Source organism: Dipodomys merriami, unplaced genomic scaffold, assembly GCF_024711535.1.
Source record: "Dipodomys merriami isolate MVZ:Mamm:240054 unplaced genomic scaffold, mDipMer1.0.p SCAF_415, whole genome shotgun sequence".
Classification (NCBI taxonomy): domain Eukaryota; kingdom Metazoa; phylum Chordata; class Mammalia; order Rodentia; family Heteromyidae; genus Dipodomys; species Dipodomys merriami.
The window spans coordinates 726,814-747,841 of NW_027205771.1; the positions used below are offsets into that span (position 1 = coordinate 726,814).

Below are 21,028 nucleotides of genomic sequence, written 5' to 3' on the forward strand. Positions count from 1 at the left end.
AGAACTGGAAAAATTATATTAAGTGAAGTAAGCCAGGCCCAAAGAAACATAGGTCCCATGATTTCCCTTATTTGCAATAACAACTATGTCTAGGACAAGCAGAAAAGGTCAAAAGCTATGTAAATATGACCCTGTAAGATGATGCTAAGCGAAATGAACCCCAAGATAGAGAAACAAGTGGTTTTATCTTTCTTGCTGTTGTTTATAATGTACCATGTGATTTTTTTTTTCCTTTTCTTTTCTGCCGGTCGTGGGGCCTGAACTCTAGCCCTGGGCACTGTACCTCAGCTCTTCAGCTCAAGGCTAGCACTCGACCACTTGCGCCACAGCGCCACTTCCGGCTTTTTCTGCTTATGTGGTACTGAGGAATTGAACCCAGGGCCTCATGCATGCAAGGCAAGCACTCTACCACTGAGCCACTTTCCCAGACCTTCTTTGTTTCTATTTTATGTTCTTCCCCCCTGGTATAACCCGTTTTCACTGTATTTGATTCTGGTGCCCTGATTTTTGTATATACATTTTTCTAATTTGGGGAACGGAAGGGAAATAACAAAATGCTGAAATAAGGACATAGATTGACCCACTGTAACAATGAGATGTACAAGACACTATGTTGAAAACGAACTTTACAACTTGCAGGGGGGAGAGGAGGAGTTGGGAAGATGGGGAGGGAAGGGATGGTAGGGGAAAAACAAAGGAGGAGTCAACAATGCAATAATGAAATATATTCATTAAATTACTCATGTAACTGTAACTTCTTTGTACAATATTTTTACAATAAAAATATATACAAAAAATTTTATTTTAATAAAGGGGGCAAAAATAATTGAAGTATCTTACATGCATGTATGGAAAACTCACAACAAAACCACTTCCTTTGCACTAGTCATATATGCTAATAAAAATAATTTAGACAACCCAAAAGGTACATTTTGGTGATCCTAATAAGACTAGAAATCATAAAAAAATTGTAATTTCCTATAAATTTGTATACCACACCTTATAATAAAAATAAAAAAGTATTTTACCCATAAACTAGCAGGTTTTTCTCTACTCTAAAGCATTCAGTTCTTCCATAGCCACTGGAGCGATCACAGGGTCTCCGAAGTTTAGGTTTTTCATCTCCTTCACTTTCAGCTTCAGATAATTCAGCCAATTCATCTTTTGTGGCACTAAAGGGTCTTGTTTGCTTCCTAATTCTTGGAGTGTCAATAACCAAGCTATTCTGTAAAATTTGATATTATGCTATTACTTGATGGTCATTTTATAACTTTGCTTACAATAAGTTACATTTTCATCTTTCAAGCCAAACAAATAAAATTAGAGACAAAGTAATAAGAATAAAAATTATTACTAAGTTCTATCACACAAATCAAGTATGTTAAAATTTGTTTCTTTTTTTTTTTCTTTGTGAGTTGTGGTACTTGAACTCTGGGCCTGGGTGCTGTCCCTGAGCTCTTTAGCTAAAGGCTGATGTTCTACCACTTGAGCCACAGCTCCACTTCTGGTTTTCTGGTGGCTAATTGGAAATGAGCCTCACGGACATTCCTGCCCATGCTGGCTTTGAACTGAGATCTTCAGATCCCAGCCTCCTGAGTAATTAGGATTACAGGCACCTGGCTAATATTCCTTTAAACTGGCTAATATTCCTTAAAAGTACTATTACCACAATGTATAATTTTATGTTATATGCCTTCTAATTTATTTTACCCATTTAATTCATATTATAATTTAGACTTTTCAGTTTGAACATTCTGCTCTAAATGAGGTAAGTGATCTAAGTTCATCCTAAAGATAAACACAAAAGGAAAATAACCAGAAAATGAAGCATGGTTAAAAAGTCATGAATTTTATAAATTTAAAAACATATACTAGTTTTCTCCAGGAGTTCACTTGCAGGAGGTATGGCTTAACAATAGAGCACTTGCCTAGTAGATGCAAGGCCTTGAGTTCAAACTTCAGTACCAAGTTTAAATGACTAAAAATAATTTAGGTTAGACTACCTTTTAACTATACTGTGAATCTTTTCTAAGTTAAATCCCATTTTAAGAGCTTTAGACACAAACATGAGTAAGATAGAACCTGCTAAAAAGGAATCCATTCACTGAGAGTCAGGAAAATGTGTATGTGTAAAAGCGAGGGGAAGCAATTCAGTATGAAATATTTTACAATGGAAGAAAGATAGAAAAGAAAAGCAAAGATAACATTAGGTAAACATAAATAACATTAGAAAAATTAGATAACATAGAAAACATTGGAAAAAAATTCTTGAAGTACAATTTAGCTAGGCAGCTGAGGATAAACAGCATCATGAGATAATAAAGGGCGAGGCCAGAAATGTCATTAGATTTTTAGCAATCTTTGAAAGCCTAGAACAAGAGGGAAATCATTTGAAGATCCTGTGGTACCACTGTATGTAACATGCATAATATTAATATGTTTTATTATATGCAAGTAGCCTTTGCCAGATTTCTCTACAGTTAATATATATTTATGTATTTTGAGATGACAGAAATACGTTTCTCCATAAATCTATATAGATATTGGAGGATCTTATATTGTGTGATTACAATGGTGAATTAATGGTATTCTTTATAATTGTTCATTCCTTCTACATTTATTAATTTGAGTTCTTCTATAAGGAAGAGGTGGCCTTTTCCCCATCATAATATCTTTAGCAGTACTGGCATTTGATCTCAGGGTCTTTAGTGCACTATTCTCTGGTACAGTGCTTGCTGGGCTGGTATTCTACCACTTGAGCCATCCTTTCCCAATTTCTTAACTGAAACAAAACAATCAATTCTTTTTTGTGGCTTGAACTCACGGCTTTTTTGCTCAAGACTAGTGCTCTACCACTTTTAACCACAGAGCCACTTCCAGTTTTCTGGCAGTTAACTGGACATTAGAGTCCCACAGACTTTCTTGCCCAATCTGGCTTTGAACCACAATCCTCAGATCTCAGCCTCCTGAGTAGCTAAGATTATAGGCATGAGCCACTGGTACTGAGCTTAACTTATACGTTTTATATTCAACTAATTAACTTTCATATATACATCTGCTATAAATAGTCAAGTATGTTACACTTTCATTTTATGTATTATATAATTCTCAGTTAACTACATAAACATAACATGTACTGCACTTGTGATTTGTTTTCAATAATTTAGAATGTTTCCTCACAAAATAGGTTATCATCAATTGTGATGCTTTGATTAAAAAAATTTGAAACTTTTAATTACAATTTAGTGTTTACTTAGTATATAGTATTATGATGCTCCCCCAATATACCCTTTTGATATTGATCTTTTCTCATTCTTTTTTTTTTTTTTGTCGGTCGTGGGGCTTGAACTCTGGTCCTGGGCGCTGTCCCTCAGCTCTTCAGCTCAAGGCGAGCGCTCTACCACTTGAGCTACAGCGCCACTTCCGGTTTTCTGGTGGTTTATTGGAGATAGGAGTCTCACGGCCTCTCCTGCCCGGGCTGGCTTTGAACCGCGATCCTCAGATCTCAGCCTCCTGAGTAGCTAGGATTACAGGCGTGAGCCACCAGCGCCCGGCTAAACTCTTTTTTTTTTTTGGGGGGGGGGTGTCCGGTCGTGGGGCCTGAACTCTGGGCCCGGGTGCTGTCCCTCAGCTCTTCAGCTCAAGGCTAGCGCTCTACCACTTGAGCCACAGCACCACTTCCGGCTTTTTTCTTTTTGTTTATGTGGTGCTGAGGAATCGAACCCAGGGCCTCAGGCATGCAAGGCAAGCACTCTACCACTGAGCCATCTTCCCAGCCCCTCTTTTCTCATTCTTATCCTATGGTTTGCTCTGTGTCTTTCAAATTACTGTTGACTCAAAGAATTTTCTTTTTGTCTTCATATTGTTCCCTCTCATCATTTAAATCTCAACACAAAGATCTCCTCAGAGCAACCTCTGTGCACTACTTTTATCTGTCATTCTCCATCTCATTATTTCTTTCACTCTCTGAAATTATCTTACCTATTGATTAAATGCTGTCTTTCCCATTGGGATATAAGTCTGTAATACTTTGTCTTCTTACATTAGCTAAAATATGACATTTGGTGCTTGGATCACTTTTTGATGGATCCACAGTATAAATGATTATGAATGTCTTTGTAGACCCAATACATACATGAAAAAACACAGACCACATTATACGTATTGTTTTGTATGCATGCATAACACTGTTGTTATTCCTAATTAAAAGACTTATAGTTTAGGGGGTGGGAAGGTGGCTCAGTACATGCATGAGGCCCTGGTTCGATTTCTCAGCACCACATATGCAGAAAAAGTCACAAGTGGTGTTATGGCTCAAGTGGTAGAGTGCTAGCCTTGAACTGAAGAGCTGAGATACAATGCCCAAGCCTAGAGTTCAGGCCCCACGACACACACACACACACACACACACACACACACACACACACACACACACACACACGCACGCGCGCACGCGCGCACGCGCGCACGCACGCACGCACACACTTTAAAAACTATATGAAGAAAAAGAAAGATCCCATTCATCAATACTTACTAAGCAGTATGAATAATATCATACTAAATAACATTTTGACAGTAAGTGATGATGACAAAAATATTTCTTATAATGTTACTTATCTAGATGTTGTTTTGATAGTAGGTCAAAGTCATAAACATTAATTCCCATAAAGCTCCTAGACAGTCATCCTTGTAAGTGAACAATTATGGTATTATCAAATCTATGAGTTTTGCTTTGGTCCTTTCTTCTTGAGCTCCAATGAAGTTATAAAAGAAACAGTTTAGAAATCTATTTTCTTGATTGCCTTTCATCTTTTTTTGTATTGTACTGGATCATCTTAAATGGGTGCTGACACCATTTAACCTTATTTGTCAACCTGATTAGAATGAGAAGCACCTAGTAGATTATTGAAACACTTCAATGGCTATGTCTATGAGGGTATTTCTGCAGAGAATTAACTAAGGGAGGAAGATTCCCATTTCCTGAATATGAGTGGTATCCATGTAAGTTCTTTAGTGGTATAAAGGGGAAAAAAAAGAGATAGTCCAGTCATTTTCTCTCTTCATTTTCTGACCACCATGATGTGAGATGCACTGTCATACTCTGGTCACCATGATGTACAAAAGCCACAAGTTAAAATAAATAATTCAACTACTTAAGGTGTTTTTTGCAAGTATTTGGTCACAATGATAATACAACTCATTAACAGACACTAATTAAACAACAACAAAAAAAGAACAGGAAAAGAAAAGTAACATACGATTTGAAGACAAGATAAGCTGTTGTAATTATAATAATATAGATTACATACAAAAGTTATAACCTATTGTAACAGACATCAGAAGTATTGAATTGAACAATGGCTAAAACAGAATGTAATTATCCTTCAATCTCATTTCTACATATTTATGTATAAATTAATTTCAAGACTTCCTAATTGAGTATCTTAAACATCGTTAAGAATATTGGTGAAATATCCCCCAAAGCAATTGTTTTAGAGGGAAATACTTACTCTGCCACTGAGGGTATCTATATCAATTTCTGCTTTCTTAGCCCATTTTTGCCAGAAATTGGGATCATCCAAGGAAATATCTGTCCTGTTTCCAGATGCCACAAAACTTGCCTGAAATACAGGAGTTTTCCAAAATGAAAGGGAAAATATAAAAATGTATTTAAAATGTTACCTCTTCATATTTGCTATACTTTTTATCAAATTCAAATTTAGCATACACACAAAAAATGTAAAAATCTAGTTGACTGAAATATAACTCAAATTATGTCAGGTAAAGACTAACTAATGCTCCCAAACAGTCTAGAATTTTAGTGGGGAGTAAATTATTAGTACTGCTGTTTAACTCTCAGGCTTTCTCTCATACTTTCCTTTCAGCAAGGAAACAACACAGGACAGAAACAGACTTTCTAAAAATGACTATATATACATTAAGAAATTAAGGTACAAGCCAGGCACTGGTGGTGCATGTCAGTAATCCTAGCTAATCAAGAGGCTGAGATCTGAGGATCATAGTTTAAAGCCTGCCAGAACAGAAAGCCTCTGAGACTCTTATTTCCAATTAACTACCCAAAAGAAATGGAAGTGAAGCTGTTGCTCAAGTGGTAGAGTGCTATCCTTGAGCAAAAGGAGCTGGACAGTGCCCAGATCCTAAGTTTAAGTCCCAGAAACACACTCCTAAAAAACATAGAAAAAAAGAAACTAACATACAAGAAGATTTTCAAAAGTCTACCTATAGCATACAGCTCATTTTCTAGCATATATCCTACTATATTTCCATTAAATTTTCAGATAGACATGTCACCTGAAGAAAACAATACAGTTTCTAGGAAATGAAAAAAAAAAGAATCATTGTGTGTATAAAATTCTCTTCTTGGAACTAGAGATGTAACTCAGTAGTACAACACTTATTTAGCAAGTACAAGTCCCAAAGTCCTGGGGCTTGAATTCAGGGTCTGGGCACTGTCCCTGAGGTTCTTTTGCTCAAGGCACTCTACCACCACTTGAGCCACAGTGTGTATATATTACTGAGGAACTGAACCCAGCGCTTCATGAATGTAAGGCAAGCACTCTACCACTAAGCCACCTTCCTAGCTCACAATAACCATTTAAAAAAATTTTTCCTTTACAACAAACTTTTTATCTAAAAAATTTAAAAACTGAAGAAAACCTAGAGGAAAAACAGAAGAAAATATGAAGTCTTTTAGCTGAAACTTTTGATATCACACTGACTATATACTTGATGGGCTAATAACCATTATTGACAACTTATGTCACTAATAAGCCATCCCAAAGAAAAGTCATATAAATGCCATATAAAAAGGAAAAAAAAAAACAAGAAAGATAAATAATGCTAAAAAAAAAAAAAAAGACTATCAAGCCTTACTAGTCTTTGAAGGAGAGATAAGCGTAGTGGTACACTTGGGAAGTTCACAGAGGAGAACTTTGGATCTAAAGCCAGCGTGGACCTATGTAGTCTCCAGACCACCTGGGATACAAAAATGATTTTTGCTGGTGCTGGTAGCTCACACCCATAATCGTTGTTATTCAGGAGGCTAAGATCTACAGACCTTGTTTCAAAGCCAGCTGGGGCAGGAAAGTTTGTGATACTCTTATCTCCAATAAACTACTCAGAAAAAGCCAGAAGTGGCATTGTGGCTCAAATGGTTGAGCTCTAACCTTGAGGGAAAAAAAAAAAAAAAAAAAAAAAAAAGCTCAGGGACGGAGCCTAGGCCCTGAGTTCAAGTCCCAGGACCCACGCATCCAACTCCCACTCAACACATGATTTTAAAAAGTACAACTGATACAAGACTTTAGAATAATGCCTATTGAAAATCAAGGTTAAAAAAAAATCTTCATTTAAAGAGCTATCTTGATAGAAAGCAGTGGTGGCTCATACTTGTAATTCTTGCTGCATAAGAGGCAGAGATTATAAGGATCTTGGTTAAAGGCCAGCCCATCCCGATCTCAACCAATAAAAACCTGCATATGGTTCTATACACCTGTAATCTTACTTAGTTCATAGAAAGTATAAATAGGATCACAGTCCAGGTCAGTCCAGGCAAAAATGAGAATCTATTTAAAAAATTAAATATAAACAAAAAAAGCTAAGTGTGTACCAACCTTGCAAATCTAAGAAGTGAAAGGCCCTTAGTTCAAACCTTAGAACCATGAAAAAAACAAAAATTTCATGAAGCCTTAAAACACAGAAAATGACACATTAAAAGAGAATAAAACTGTTAAAAAAACAAACCAATCATTTGTGATATTCAAGGTAACTGAAAACCTAAGCATAGAATAGTAATAAAGAGTTATGTATTATATTATTTGAAATTTGAATATCATATTTTAAGAAACTCTTTAGTGACACTATGGTGTGTTGATATGATAACTGAGATTTACTTTAAAAAAGTATGAAAGATGGCTAGTAATGAAACCAGTTTAGCATGAGTTGATAATATTGAAGCTGGATGATGAGTACCTAAGTTATAGCTTTCTGTCTGTACTTCTAGTTTGAAGCTTATAAAATGTACACAAATCAAAATTCTAAATGTTTCTCCCTGAACTTTAACTTTCTGTTTTCATTGTTGCTAAGTGCAACAACAAATTCATTCATTCAATCTAGATTTCCAGTGAGATTGGGCTTTATAGGTGCTTGTATAAAGCAAGTGGTAAATATTGTATGTTTAAAAATGTGTCTGTGCACAGTAAACCTATAGAACAGAAGTAACAATAATTAACATTTTAATCAAATGAATTTAGACCCCTTTTTCTCTTCTACTACACTCTAGTTTTAATATTAGGAAACCATTCAAAAATTTTATTTCATTCAAACAATGAATTTGACAAGCAAAATTACAACATCATCTCTGGAACCCTACATTGTGTTATGTAGCAAAAAAGGGATTTTGAAAGTATGATTAAGGATGCTCGAATTAGCTTGCATCATCCAAGGAGGCCCTTAGAAGGAGTTTAGTGGGAGATTTGATTATAGAAGAAGCATAGCACATCACAGAACAGAATCAGATATTGGATAAACTGAGGCAAAAAGCCAAGGAATGCAGGGAATGCTAGGAACTGGAACAAGTAAAACATCTTCTCTCCTGGATTCTCCAGAATGGACCATGTTGCAGCACTTTGATCTTAACTGTGTCAGATCCAGGGTTGGAATTCTCATGTTCAAAACTGTGATCGAACAATTTATGTTGTTATAAGCACTAAATTTGTAGAACTTGTTAGAGTACTGAGGTTTGAACTGAAGTGCTTATTTTGTTTGGCAGTCAATCTACAATGTGCCTGGAGCCCCTTTTCAAATGGGGTCTTGTTTTTTTTGTCTGAACTGACCACAAACCCTTTCTGTACCACACCCATTGTTTATTGATTGATATGGAATCCTGTGAACTTCTAATCCCAAACTGGCCAGGAACAGCCATCCTTTTGATATCAACCTCCCATGTAGCTGGATGACAGGCAAATGCTAAGATGCCTAGCTATTGCTTATAGAGGGGGGAGTCTCATGGACTTATTGCACAGGTTGGACTTGAAATTACATCCTCCATCTCTGTCCCCAACACAGCTAGTATCACAGACATGAAGCAGTGGTGCCTAACTCAATAAGACATCTTTTTCACCTATTGCAAAAACTCATATGCAACTTGAAAGAACAAAGGCTAACGTTGATAAAACAAAAATCAGATATCCATTATCTGTAAAAAAATCAAGTTTATCCAAAATACCTGAGACCATTTCTAGTCAGATTTGAAATTTTTTACATTTTCCAATATTTTCCCAGACTTTACTGGGCTAATTATTCCTCATTGAAAATCATAAATTAGAAATCCTTTTAAATTTAGAACTGTTTGGACTGTTCCTGAGTTTCAGATTTTGGAGCACTCCAGATTTCTTATAGTCAAGAGTGGAGAGACTAAACTTCCATATAACATTTCATTAAACAGGTGAGGCACAAACATCTAACAATGAAGAGACTTCATTTTGTTCTCAGAAGTAAACTGTAACAACTAAGGACACATATTTTCAAATCCTCATCAATATTCAAGAACCATGAAAAGGTCATTGAATTAATTTTATAAGTTTATTTTGTAGTTTCCTCTAATATAGATCTTCTGATATTTCACCAACATCCTAAATAACTATTTCATGTGAATTAGAGAACATGTAATATGAAAAGCCACAAACACAAAAGTCATTGCAAGATATTTCATTAGAGTGCACAATCATTATTCTGCTATCACTTAACAGTCCGTAAATGAAATAATATGTGAAGAAATTAAATTTCATGATTAAAATTTTTGCATTCATTAAGAGAATGATAAATCTATGTTCATATATTTGTGGTTTTATTTGAATTTTTTTTTTTGGTATGGTGTATGGGATTGCCTATAGGTAGGACTCTTACCACTTAAACTATACCTCCAGCCCTTTCATTTTTATTTTATTTTGAGAAAAGATCTTGCTAAATTTAATAGGGTTGGCCTTTAAACTCTCAAACTCCTTGCCTCTACTGTTAGTTACTCTTCAGAAGCTAGAATTATAGATGCAAATCACCACCTAGCTTTTTTTTTTATTGGGGAGAGGTCGGGGGGAAGGTTGTTGGATGTCGAGCTTGAATTTAGGTCCTGTATATCTGAGCTATTTTGCTCAATATTAGTGCTCTACCACTTTGAGCCACAGCTCCACTTCCTGTGTTTTGGTAGTTACCGGAAGATAAATGTTTCCTGGACTTTTCTGCCTGGGCTGACTTTGAACTGTGATCCTCAGATTGTAGCCTCCTGAATAGCTAGGTTTACAGGGGTGAGTCACTTGCACCCAGCTGATAAATTTTTTTATAAAATTGAAAAAATTTAAACTTCTAAATAAAGATGCTTTTGTTAACTGACATTAACATTTTTAAGAAGATTTACAAGATTCTGAAGGAATAATGCCTTTTGAAATGAACTGCTGATGGTGTTAAGATATTATCAAGAACAGATTTATCAATTGCTTCTAAACTTTAAATTGTAACATACCAGTTCCTTCTTTTCCCTCTCTATCTTCTGGTTTTTAGGGATTGAAAGTTAGGATCTTCTGCTTGTTTGGCTCACATATTGCCACTTGAGTCACTCCTCCAGTCTTGCTTTTGTTGGTTATTTTGGAGATGGAGTCTTAGGGACTTTTCTGTCCTGGCTGGCTTTAAACTGAAATCCTCTTATTCTTGGTCTCCCAGGTTGCATGAGCCATATGTAATGGGCTCCAAATTATTTTTGCATTTGACCAATAATTAAATGCACTTACTATTCTTTAGAGAAGAGTCTTAAATGAGTTTTAAAAATCCATCATTTTATAACAAAGTAATAGGAACATAATAGATGCCAGAGAAAGAGCTTTCTGAATATGAATTGAAATTCAATAAGGCTTTGTATGATAAATTCAATTCAGCAGTTCAACTCTTATGAGCCCTCCCTCCCTCACTCCCTGGTTATACTGTGTGTTGAACGCAGGGCCTCTAGCTTTCTAGGCAGGTGTTCTATTTTTTTTGGTCAGTCGTGGGGCTTGAACTCTGAGCCTGGGCGCTGTCCCTCAGCTCTTCAGCTCAAGGTGAGCGCTCTACCACTTGAGCTACAGCGCCACTTCCGGTTTTCTGGTGGTTTACTGGAGATAGGAGTCTCACGGTCTCTCCTGCCCGGGCTGGCTTTGAACCACGATCCTCAGATCTCAGCCTCCTGAGTAGCTAGGATTACAGGCATGAGCCACCAGCGCCTGGCTATAGGCAGGTGTTCTATTGAGTCACACACCAAGCTCTTTTTGCTTTGATTATATTTGGGATAGAATCTCACAGTTTAACCCAGGGCCTGTCTAAACCCTTCATTATTCTCCTTTTTATGTTTCCCATGAAGGTAGGAAAAAAGGTAAGTGCCACTCAGTTACTGGATAAGATGGGATCTTACTTAATATTTTACTCAGGCTGGCCTCAACCTGAGACTTCCCTTGATTTCTGCTTTAAGTAGTTATACTTTTTTTTTTTGAGGCAGTGTCTCTCAGTGTACAGCCTTAGCTAGCCTCAAACTCATGATCCCGCTACCTCAGCCTCCTGACTTGTATCTCCAACTAACCAGCAAAGAGAGAGAAGTGGAATTGTGGCTCATGTGGTAGAGTGCTAGCCTTGAGTTTAAAAGCTATTCAAACTAGAATCTTCAACAAGTCATCCTGAGCACTGCACAAATTTCTAAATGTTCAGTGATTCAAGAAGGACTCTACTAGCTGGGTTCAACAATCATTACTTCCTACACATATTTCTTTTTTCTTTTTTCTTTTTTTTTTTTTTTTTTTTTGTCGGTCGTGGGGCTTGAACTCTGGGCCTGGGCGCTGTCCCTCAGCTCTTCAGCTCAAGGCGAGCGCTCTACCACTTGAGCTACAGCGCCACTTCCGGTTTTCTGGTGGTTTATTGGAGATAGGAGTCTCACGGTCTCTCCTGCCCGGGCTGGCTTTGAACCGCGATCCTCAGATCTCAGCCTCCTGAGTAGCTAGGATTACAGGCGTGAGCCACCAGCGCCCGGCCCTACACATATTTCTTTAATAATCTTCCTGAGTCCAGATTTGCATTTTCCAATTTGTTCACCTAATGGCTGCTTAAATTAAATTATGTCACACAATGTCTTTCAAAAACTGGATTACAACTTTCCAAATATTTTTAGTTTCTGGTCTATCTAATTCATCTCACATATTTAACATGTCAATGCCATATTTTAAAATCCTATAGTTTCATAGTATATGATTAATTTATGAAGGCTTGTATTCACTCCACCCCCCCATAATTCCTTTAAGACTTAACTCAACTATTGTTTTCTCTGTAAAAGCTTTCATTACTTTTGTTCTGCTTGGTATGTACTTGATATATTTCCTATTTTTGCTCAGCAGCTATAGCCCTTTAGTTTGAATATTTCTAGCATTTAGTAAAATGTCCAACAAAAATTCATTAGGTTGCTGAATGAGATCAAGACAAAATTTTCTATGTGAAGGCCAATTCCATTACTTTTGTTGTAGCACTTGAACGGTATTACTTTAATACAAGGCTCCTCAAGTAGTAAATAAAGATGTTGAGTGGAAGCTGAAATGGAGATGGGAATGGAAGAAAACTGTAGTAGAAAGTAAGCTCTCCACATTTCTATAAGGAATTTCTGTGAATCAGTGCAGCTATATAAAATATGGCAAGCTGGGCACTGGTGGCTCACACCTGTAATCCTAGCTAATCAGGAGGCTGAGCTCTGAGGATCACAGTTCAAAGCCAGCCTGGGTGGGAAAGTCTGTGAGACTCTTATCTTCAATAAATCACTTGAAAACTGGAAGTGGCGCTGTGGCTCAAGCGATAGAGCGCTCGCCTTGAGCTGAAGAGCGCAAGGACAGCACCCAAGCCCAGAGTTCAAGCCCCACGACCAACCAACCAAATAAATAAATAAAATAAAATAAAATAAAATAAAATAAAATATGGCAATAAAATCTCTTCAGATGAGAAGATACAGGTTTATCATATCTCTACTGAAAATAATACAAAAACATTAAACTCTAATATTTTTCCTCCAAATACATTAATACTTATTCTCCAGACAGAAATTCCATTGTACACTTTCTAAATTATAGTTTAGTATTTCAAATTAAATTGGAAATCCTTTTTCTTCCTTTAGGCTCTTTAAATAATTAAAGATAATGTAAGATGATTTAACCACCCCTACATATTACTTACATTTTCCTCTGCCTCCAGTATATATCCTTTAGTTTCTAAATTCCTTTGATTTCAAATGCTTTACTCTGATTAATATGTAGAGCTATTTCTAGTTATCACATTTATTCCATTTCACTAGGATCAGAAGAGCACATGTGAAATTTCATAAAAGATCAGAAAAAATGAAGGAAAAGAATATATTTTCTATTATTTTTTAGCTAATTTATCATGTTAAAGATAGAAAAAATTAAAAAATTTTAGTAATGAAGATGTGACCTTTACTGCTATAAATTCATAAACTAGTACTCACTGTTACCTTGGCAAATGTTGACCCACGACCTTCTGACTCAATAGTAATAGTTTTTGTACGGCGTAATAAAATCTGATCAATGTCCTCTTCACAGAATTTGGAGCCTTCGTCTTCCTCCTCCATAATGGCACCATAAGCACCTCTTCTAAGCAAATCTTCTATTTCCTTTTTAGAAAGCTGCTGAATCTAAAATCAAAAAATTAATAATAATGATATTAACAATTGTTATTTTCAAAGTTCAGAATGAGAAAGTACCAAAAACATGACATTTCATGTTTACATTACTTTTGGGTTTGAGATGAATTTAAGAGAGAATTTACTGCAATATTACATTGAAATTGATTACTTTTCCTGGATATCTTAAAAATATGAATTACAAATCTGCCTGAAATGGCTTAAATTAAATGATAGCCTAAGGGAGCAGGAAATCTTTTAAATTCTTTAGTATTAAGACTCAATATTAGACAAAATATGATGGGGGAGGAGGGAAACACACAATTCATAATAATACAAAACCAACATATAACATTTTTAAAACTCTGCAAAATGTTTATAAAAATAACGTAGAAAATTTTACAAATTCAGATTTGTTATGCCATGATACAAATGTCCTACAAAGACAGCAAATCGTTTCTGTATTCAAAACATATTCTTAGAATTTATAGCTCTATAGCTCTGAGGTATTCTTAGGAATTAACTAACTAGCTCTATTCTCTAAATGCCTTTTTGAACAAACCAATGTCTTTAGTGTTCCTCTTTGAACAAAATGTAATGATAGAATACTAGAGATAAAACTGAGCATAAAGATAAAAATAACAGAACAAAAAACCCTAAAGTGAAAAGAAGGATACATACACCACCAACATTACTTTCTCTTCCACTCATGCTCTGTAGCACAGCTTTATCAAGGCCAAGTTTCAGACTGGCCCGGTCAAACATCTCTCTCTCATAGGAGTTACGAGTTACTAATCTGTAGACTTTAACTGCTTTGTCCTGACCAATTCTGTGGCAACGAGCTTGGGCCTAGGGATAAAAGAGAAGTTATACAATAATTTTTCCCACAAAAGGTATTTATTAGTGAACTAAATATACATATGTATATATTTATATGTATGCATAATACAACTGTGTGAAAATCTGTACACACATTTGCTAAAGACTTAAAAGCTCTACCACTGGAGACATGCCTCCAGCCCTAATTTTTTTTTTTTTTTTTTGGGTCCGGTTCTGGGGCCTGAACTCTGGGCCTGGGCACTGTCCCTCAGCTCTTCAGCTCAAGGCTAGCACTCCACCACTTGAGTCACAGCACAACTTCCGGCTTTTTTCCTTTTGCTTATATGGTGCTGAGGAATCGAACCCAGGGCCTCATGCATGCAAGGCAAGCACTCTACCACTGAGCCAACTTCCCAGCCCCTCCAGCCCTAATTTTTGTTGGTTAATTATAGGTGGAGTCTTGAGGACTTTTCTGCCTGGGCTGGCTGAAATCCTTGAGGTCAATTTTTTTTTCCCTACAGTAAGGGTCTTGTTGTATAGTCCATGCCAGCCTATGTACCTCAGAATATGTACCCCTTGCTATGTATTTCCAGCTAGCCTCAAACTTGTTATAATAGTCTTCCAAGTGCTAGTACTACAGGCTATCATGCCTGAATATGATCAGCTTTAAAAGTCTTTGAGTCCAAACTTAAATTACCAAGGTTTTCTGTATTTCAGGATCTTTTCAATCTATTTATGTTTCAGCTGGGTACCACTGAAATCGGAACAAAATCAAAGACGACTAACTATGGAGATCTAAGTTTTATTTAAATGGAAAAAAAACATGTCATGTACACATTAGAAGTGGACACATGAGATAATGGAGCTTTATATTTTTCCTACTACATTTAATTCTGAATCACAAGTCGTGTACACATTGTGTATATACTAGGGCTTGAACTCAAGGACTCTTACTCTGTTCAGCTTTTTCTCTGACTAGTACTTCTACCATTTGAGCTCTCCTTCCAACTTTGGCTTTTTCTGGTTAACTTAAGCACTTAAAATTTGTCTTCCTGGACTAGCTTTTCTCTGCTCTCAGCCTCTTAAGTAATTAACATTATAGGTGTGGGTAACTGGCACCCAGCCACATACATTTTCATATTCAACTCTTTGTTGAATACATTTTTATAATAGATGAAAGGTATTATTACCAAATGCCTTAATTGTATACATTAATACATGATGACCAGATAAAATTTTGATAAACAAATACTCATTTTAATGAAATTATAATTCTGGCTGTTTTTGCCAGTTCTGGGGCTTGAACTCAGGGCTTGGACCCTGTCTCTGAGCTTCTTTTGCTCAAGGATAATACTCTACCACTTGAACCACAGTGCTACTTCCAGCTTTTTCCATTTACGTGGTACTAAGGAATCAAATGCAGGACTTTATACATGCTAGGCATTCTACCATTAAACCACATTCTTATCCCCTAATTCTGATTCTTTAATTTCATTTATCAGTAAGTTATTGTAAGACCTTGGGTCTCTCAAGTTTCTATAACTTTTTGAAGGTTTATTTGCAGTGCTGGAGACTGAACCAAATACCTCACATTTTAAAGAATAGAAACACCTACTCAACTATGTATACCATTGTATAAGTTAACATATTTCATGTAGACTTTTTTTTTTTTTTGGGTCAGTCGTGAGGCTTGAACACTGGGCCTGGGTGCAATCCCTGAGCTCTTCAGCTCAAGCTAGCGCTCTACCACTTGAGCCACAATGCCACTTCCAACACATATTTTATTTTATTTTATTTTATTTTCCAACACATATTTTAAAATATATTTTATTATGTATAATAGTCAATGTTAATTTCGCTAGCTTTGGTTGGAATAGATATTTCTAAGGGAAATAAAAGTAAATTTCCAGGGACTGGGAAGGTGGCTCAGTGGTAGAGTGCTTGCCTTGCATGCCTGAGGCCTCAGCACCATATAAGCAAAAAGAAAAAAAGCCGGAAGTGGCGCTGTGGCTCAAGTGGTAGAGCGCTAGCCTTCAGCTGAAGAGCTGAGGGACAACGCCCAGGCCCAGAGTTCAGGCCCCATGACCGGACCCCCCCCCAAAAAAAAAGTAAATTTCCAAAAATAGTTATGTGAACAATTACATTCCTTGTTATACAATGCATTTATTACCTGAAGGTCATTTTGAGGATTCCAATCAGAATCAAAAATTATACATGTATCAGCTGCAGTTAAGTTGATGCCCAGCCCACCAGCTCGGGTACAAAGGAGAAAAACAAATCGATCTGAATCAGGTTTACTAAATCGATCTATTGCAGCTTGTCGGAGATTCCCTCTGACTCTTCCATCAATTCGCTCATATAAATATCTATTGAAATGAGATGAAATAAATTTAAATAGGTGAATATAATGTAAATGAAGACAGAGTTAATCAATGCCAATTTTCTAGCAACATATGGTCAGTATAAAATTAAAAGCATGATTATCCCAATTATTTTCTAAGGTTCTATAATTCTTGGTATTAGTACTAAGGAGGAAACATAAAGTGATATAAATACAAAATATTTGTATTCTTGGCTGAAAAGTAGAATAGCCACTTTGGGAAGTTGGAATGACAACTATCCTGCCAATCTCATCATCTCATCAAGATCCCTGCATTGCTAGATTATATTCCACTCTACCATGCCAGGCTTGTAGGTTCAAATGAGGCTTAAATAACTTTTTGCCTGAACTAGCTTTCAAGTTGCAATCTTCCCTTACAGTCTCCTTCTGAATAGCGGGAATTAGAGGTGTGACTACTGTACCAGACATACCCCAATACACACCTTTTACTGAGGACTGAACACAGGGCCTCTGGCAAGTGAGACAAAGTCCCTATCAGGTCAGTGGTCTCTGCTACTTTTTCTTGTTGAGTTTCCTTGTAAAGGTAGTTCAGATTATCCTGGAATTCATTTGTTAGCCAAAACAGGCCTCAAACTCACAATCTTGCTTCAGCTGCTCAAGTGTGGGGATTACATGTATGAATTACCATGTACAGCTTTATGGAAGACTTTGCATTTTGAAGATGGTTGCCTAAAATATAAGCTCATGCAAGGTCTCACTATGATAGCATTCACAAATCAAGTAGGTCTCATTCCTATAGTGAAACAACATGCATCAAACTTAATAACACACTCAATATAACTGGTAATTCAGTGAGTTGTGGAGACTATATTTACCTTTTATGTATGAGATAGTCTTCCAGGATATCAAGGCAGCGAACCATCTGAGAGAAGATGAGTACTTTATGACCTCCTGCTTTCATTTTGGGAAGCAATTTGTCAATTAAAACCAATTTACCAGCAGATTGGATCATTGCTTGAAGGTGAAAATCAGAAGCAGCTGGATTATATGTATCTCTAAATTCACCAAGTATTTTTTCCTCGGCACCTGTGACAGAAATAAGAGACAATAGGAGCAATGTAACAACTGCAGATGGGGCTGGGAAGTTGGCTCAGTGGTAGAGCGCTTGCTTTGCATGCCTGAGGCCCTGGGTTTGATTCCTCAGCACCACATAAACAAAAAGAGAAAAGCCGGAAGTGGTGCTGTGACTCAAGTGGTAGAGCGCTAGCCTTGAGCTGAAGAGCTGAGGGACTGTGTCCAGGCCTAGAGTTCAGGCTCCACAACTGGACCACTCCCCCCCAAAAAAAACAACAACAAACAACTGCAGATAATTCCCAAATGCTTTAATATATATCAGAGTAAGTATTCCTTATGATACTGATGACAATTTACTGATGACAAATACATTGCTTTTATAGCAATTGAAGACTTAATCTCTACCAACACTAGATTGGTAATTCTACAGAAGACAAATATGATGTTAGAATCTTTTACTTTTCCAGATACCTGAAGTAACATCTGGTATAAATTTCTGTGTGCTAAATGTTTAGGGCATGATAAGAAGGAATTAATAAAATTGTGGTCTTAATATATAGATACAATTATCTAATTAAAATACAAATATCTAATCTCTAAATATCAACCATTAGCACTGATAACTGAAGGCTGCTCATAACTAAGCTTTCAGAAAATCTACATCTGAATTAAGAGCCTCTTAGTGTTCTTTTCCTCAGCCTTTCTATCATACTAGAAATAATGTTAGTTCTAGCTTTTCTAGAATACTAAAATCTAGTAGAAAGGTTCTTGGGTAAAGTGGCTGAGGAGTCCAATAGAGTGAATGGAAAGACCTAAACACTATAAAGACAGAACACTGGCAGAGAACCTGAAATGATCTTAGGAAGTATTACTAGCACAAAACTGCTAATAGGAAGCCAGGCACTGATGGCTTCTACATGTCATTCTACCTATTCAGGAAGCTGAGATATGAGAATCGTTGTTTGAAGCCAGCCTGGCAGGAAAGTCTGTGACACTCTTATTTCCAATAAACTACTTAGAAAAAGTCAGAGAGGCACTGTGGCTCAAGTGGTAGAGCGCTTGCCTTGACACAAAGAAGTTCGGGGACAGTACCTAGCCTTTGGGCTACAGGGAGGGCAAAAAACAAACAACAACAACAAAAACACCCCAAACAAACAACAACTAATATTAATAGGAGGATACTGACAGGAAACAAGGTAATAAGTAAATGTCAAAATTCAAAAAAAAAAAAATGCTTTTGCTACCTTCTTCCCTGAGGAGAATTAAATTAAAGGAGAATTCCACTCTAAGACATTGTAAAACCCTGGTAGTCTTAAAAGAGTAGAATGAAGGTTTTCACAAGCACAACAGTGATGTTTTGATTATTTATTCACATTACTAGTTTAAAGAAAAAAAAATTGTTGCAACTTGTTTTAATTACCTTTAATAAGATATGGATGATTACAGCATTTCCTGAGCTCCATCATGGTATTGACCAAGTTAGGTACATTAGTTTGTCCTACTCCTTTGGATAAAAATGAAAAGTTCTTCTCCAAAATAGCCCTGTAGTATTTCTTTTGTATGTTAGTAAGCTCAACTTCAATGATGGTTTCTTCCTTAGGTGCTAATTTCTTTTCTACATCTTCCTTTAATCGCCTCAACATCATTGGTTTCAGAATGGCCTGAAGTTTCTGCACCTGAAAAAAAAAGGTGATGGAAACATACAGTAATAATATACACATTCCTTGTTCCTTGATGATGACAATGATAATAATAATAACAACAACTACAATGAAGGATTTGATATGCAATAGGATACCTGTTCCTCTGTTTTAAGATCTCCAAATTCTTGCAAAAATGTTGATTCAGAAGGAAACCTTAAAGGTTCAAGAAAATGAAGAAGACTGAATAGTTCTTCAACTGTATTTTGGAGAGGAGTGCCAGTCAAAAGGACCTTGTGTTCCTATAGAAACCAAGAACAATTATATCAAATACAAAGGTACTAAAACTAGATAGAAGCTGATTTAAGTTACCAAATGTTCATTGTTTAAAAATCAAGTATTGCCAGGGGGATAGCTTGAGGCCCTGAGTTCAAGTCCCAGTACCAGAACACAGAAAGTTTTTATAATCTTGTAAAGATCTCAATTTCTATTATATACTTAACCTAGCCAAGCCTGTAAAAATCCCCAATTTTTTATGAAATATATTGTAAATGTTCTTAAAGAAACAAAGGTTTTTAAGAACCAAAAGACACAGAAGTGGAGCAGTGGCTCAAATGGTAGAATGCTAACCTTGAGCAAAAATGCTCAGGGAGCCCGGAACCCATGACTTACACCTGTAATCCCAGCAACTCAGGCTGAGATCTGAAGATCTCGGTTCAAAGACAATCTGGGCAGGAAAGTTGTCAGACTTTTATCTCCAATTAACCACAAGAAAACTACAAGTGGCATTGTGGCGCAAAATGGCAGAGTGCTGGCTTTGAGCAAAAAAGCTCAGGAACAGCATCCAGGCTCTGAGTTCAATCCCCAGAACCAAACAAAAAAGAAAAGCCCAAGGACAGTGCCCTGGTCCTAAGTTCAAGTCCTAGGACAAGAGAGACAAAAAATAGAACGAAAAGAGAGTTTCTCTATTTTGCATTCAAATATTATTACTATGAAAATTTGTGCTCACTCTGCGCAATGCGGATGATCAGACATTTAAGTTTTCAGAGCACAACAAGCTATCAAATGACTAAAGTGATAATCTACAAATATAAAACACTAAACAAAATAGTCTTTTAAAGTAGAACAGACTGAAATTAAACATCCTAAAGGGAAATAAAGAGTATTTTAAGAGTACCACAAATTATCATTTGCAAGTTGGCTTCACAATACATTATGTTCCCAAACTATATAAATACATATTGGTGAATCTGTACATATGCATACAATAGTAAGTAGTACTAGAAAGATAAACACTGAATTTTAAAACGTAGTTAGAATTCAAACTGGGTGTCAATATAGATGATGAGGGATTAAAAGGAACACTTTAATCATTTATTGCATTTATGTATTAAGCTTATTTCTTTGAGTACAAATATAGAAATTACATGATCTTAATTAAAAAAT

General features: G+C 36.3%; 1 protein-coding gene across 9 annotated transcripts in view; it reads right to left on the reverse strand.

Annotated features, from left to right (window-relative positions):
• The window catches only part of LOC138807200 (chromodomain-helicase-DNA-binding protein 9), a 174,250-nt gene that overhangs the window by 45,880 nt on the left and 107,342 nt on the right, over nt 1-21,028 (reverse strand). For all 9 annotated transcript variants that reach the window (XM_069992774.1, XM_069992775.1, XM_069992778.1 and 6 more), the window contains 8 exons: nt 19,741-19,884; nt 19,363-19,618; nt 17,744-17,954; nt 16,698-16,893; nt 14,390-14,557; nt 13,541-13,720; nt 5,511-5,621; nt 1,029-1,225 (listed from right to left, as the gene is read on the reverse strand). In XM_069992774.1, the coding sequence (XP_069848875.1) occupies nt 1,029-1,225; nt 5,511-5,621; nt 13,541-13,720; nt 14,390-14,557; nt 16,698-16,893; nt 17,744-17,954; nt 19,363-19,618; nt 19,741-19,884 (1,463 nt within the window). The remainder of the gene's footprint in view (nt 1-1,028; nt 1,226-5,510; nt 5,622-13,540; nt 13,721-14,389; nt 14,558-16,697; nt 16,894-17,743; nt 17,955-19,362; nt 19,619-19,740; nt 19,885-21,028) is intronic.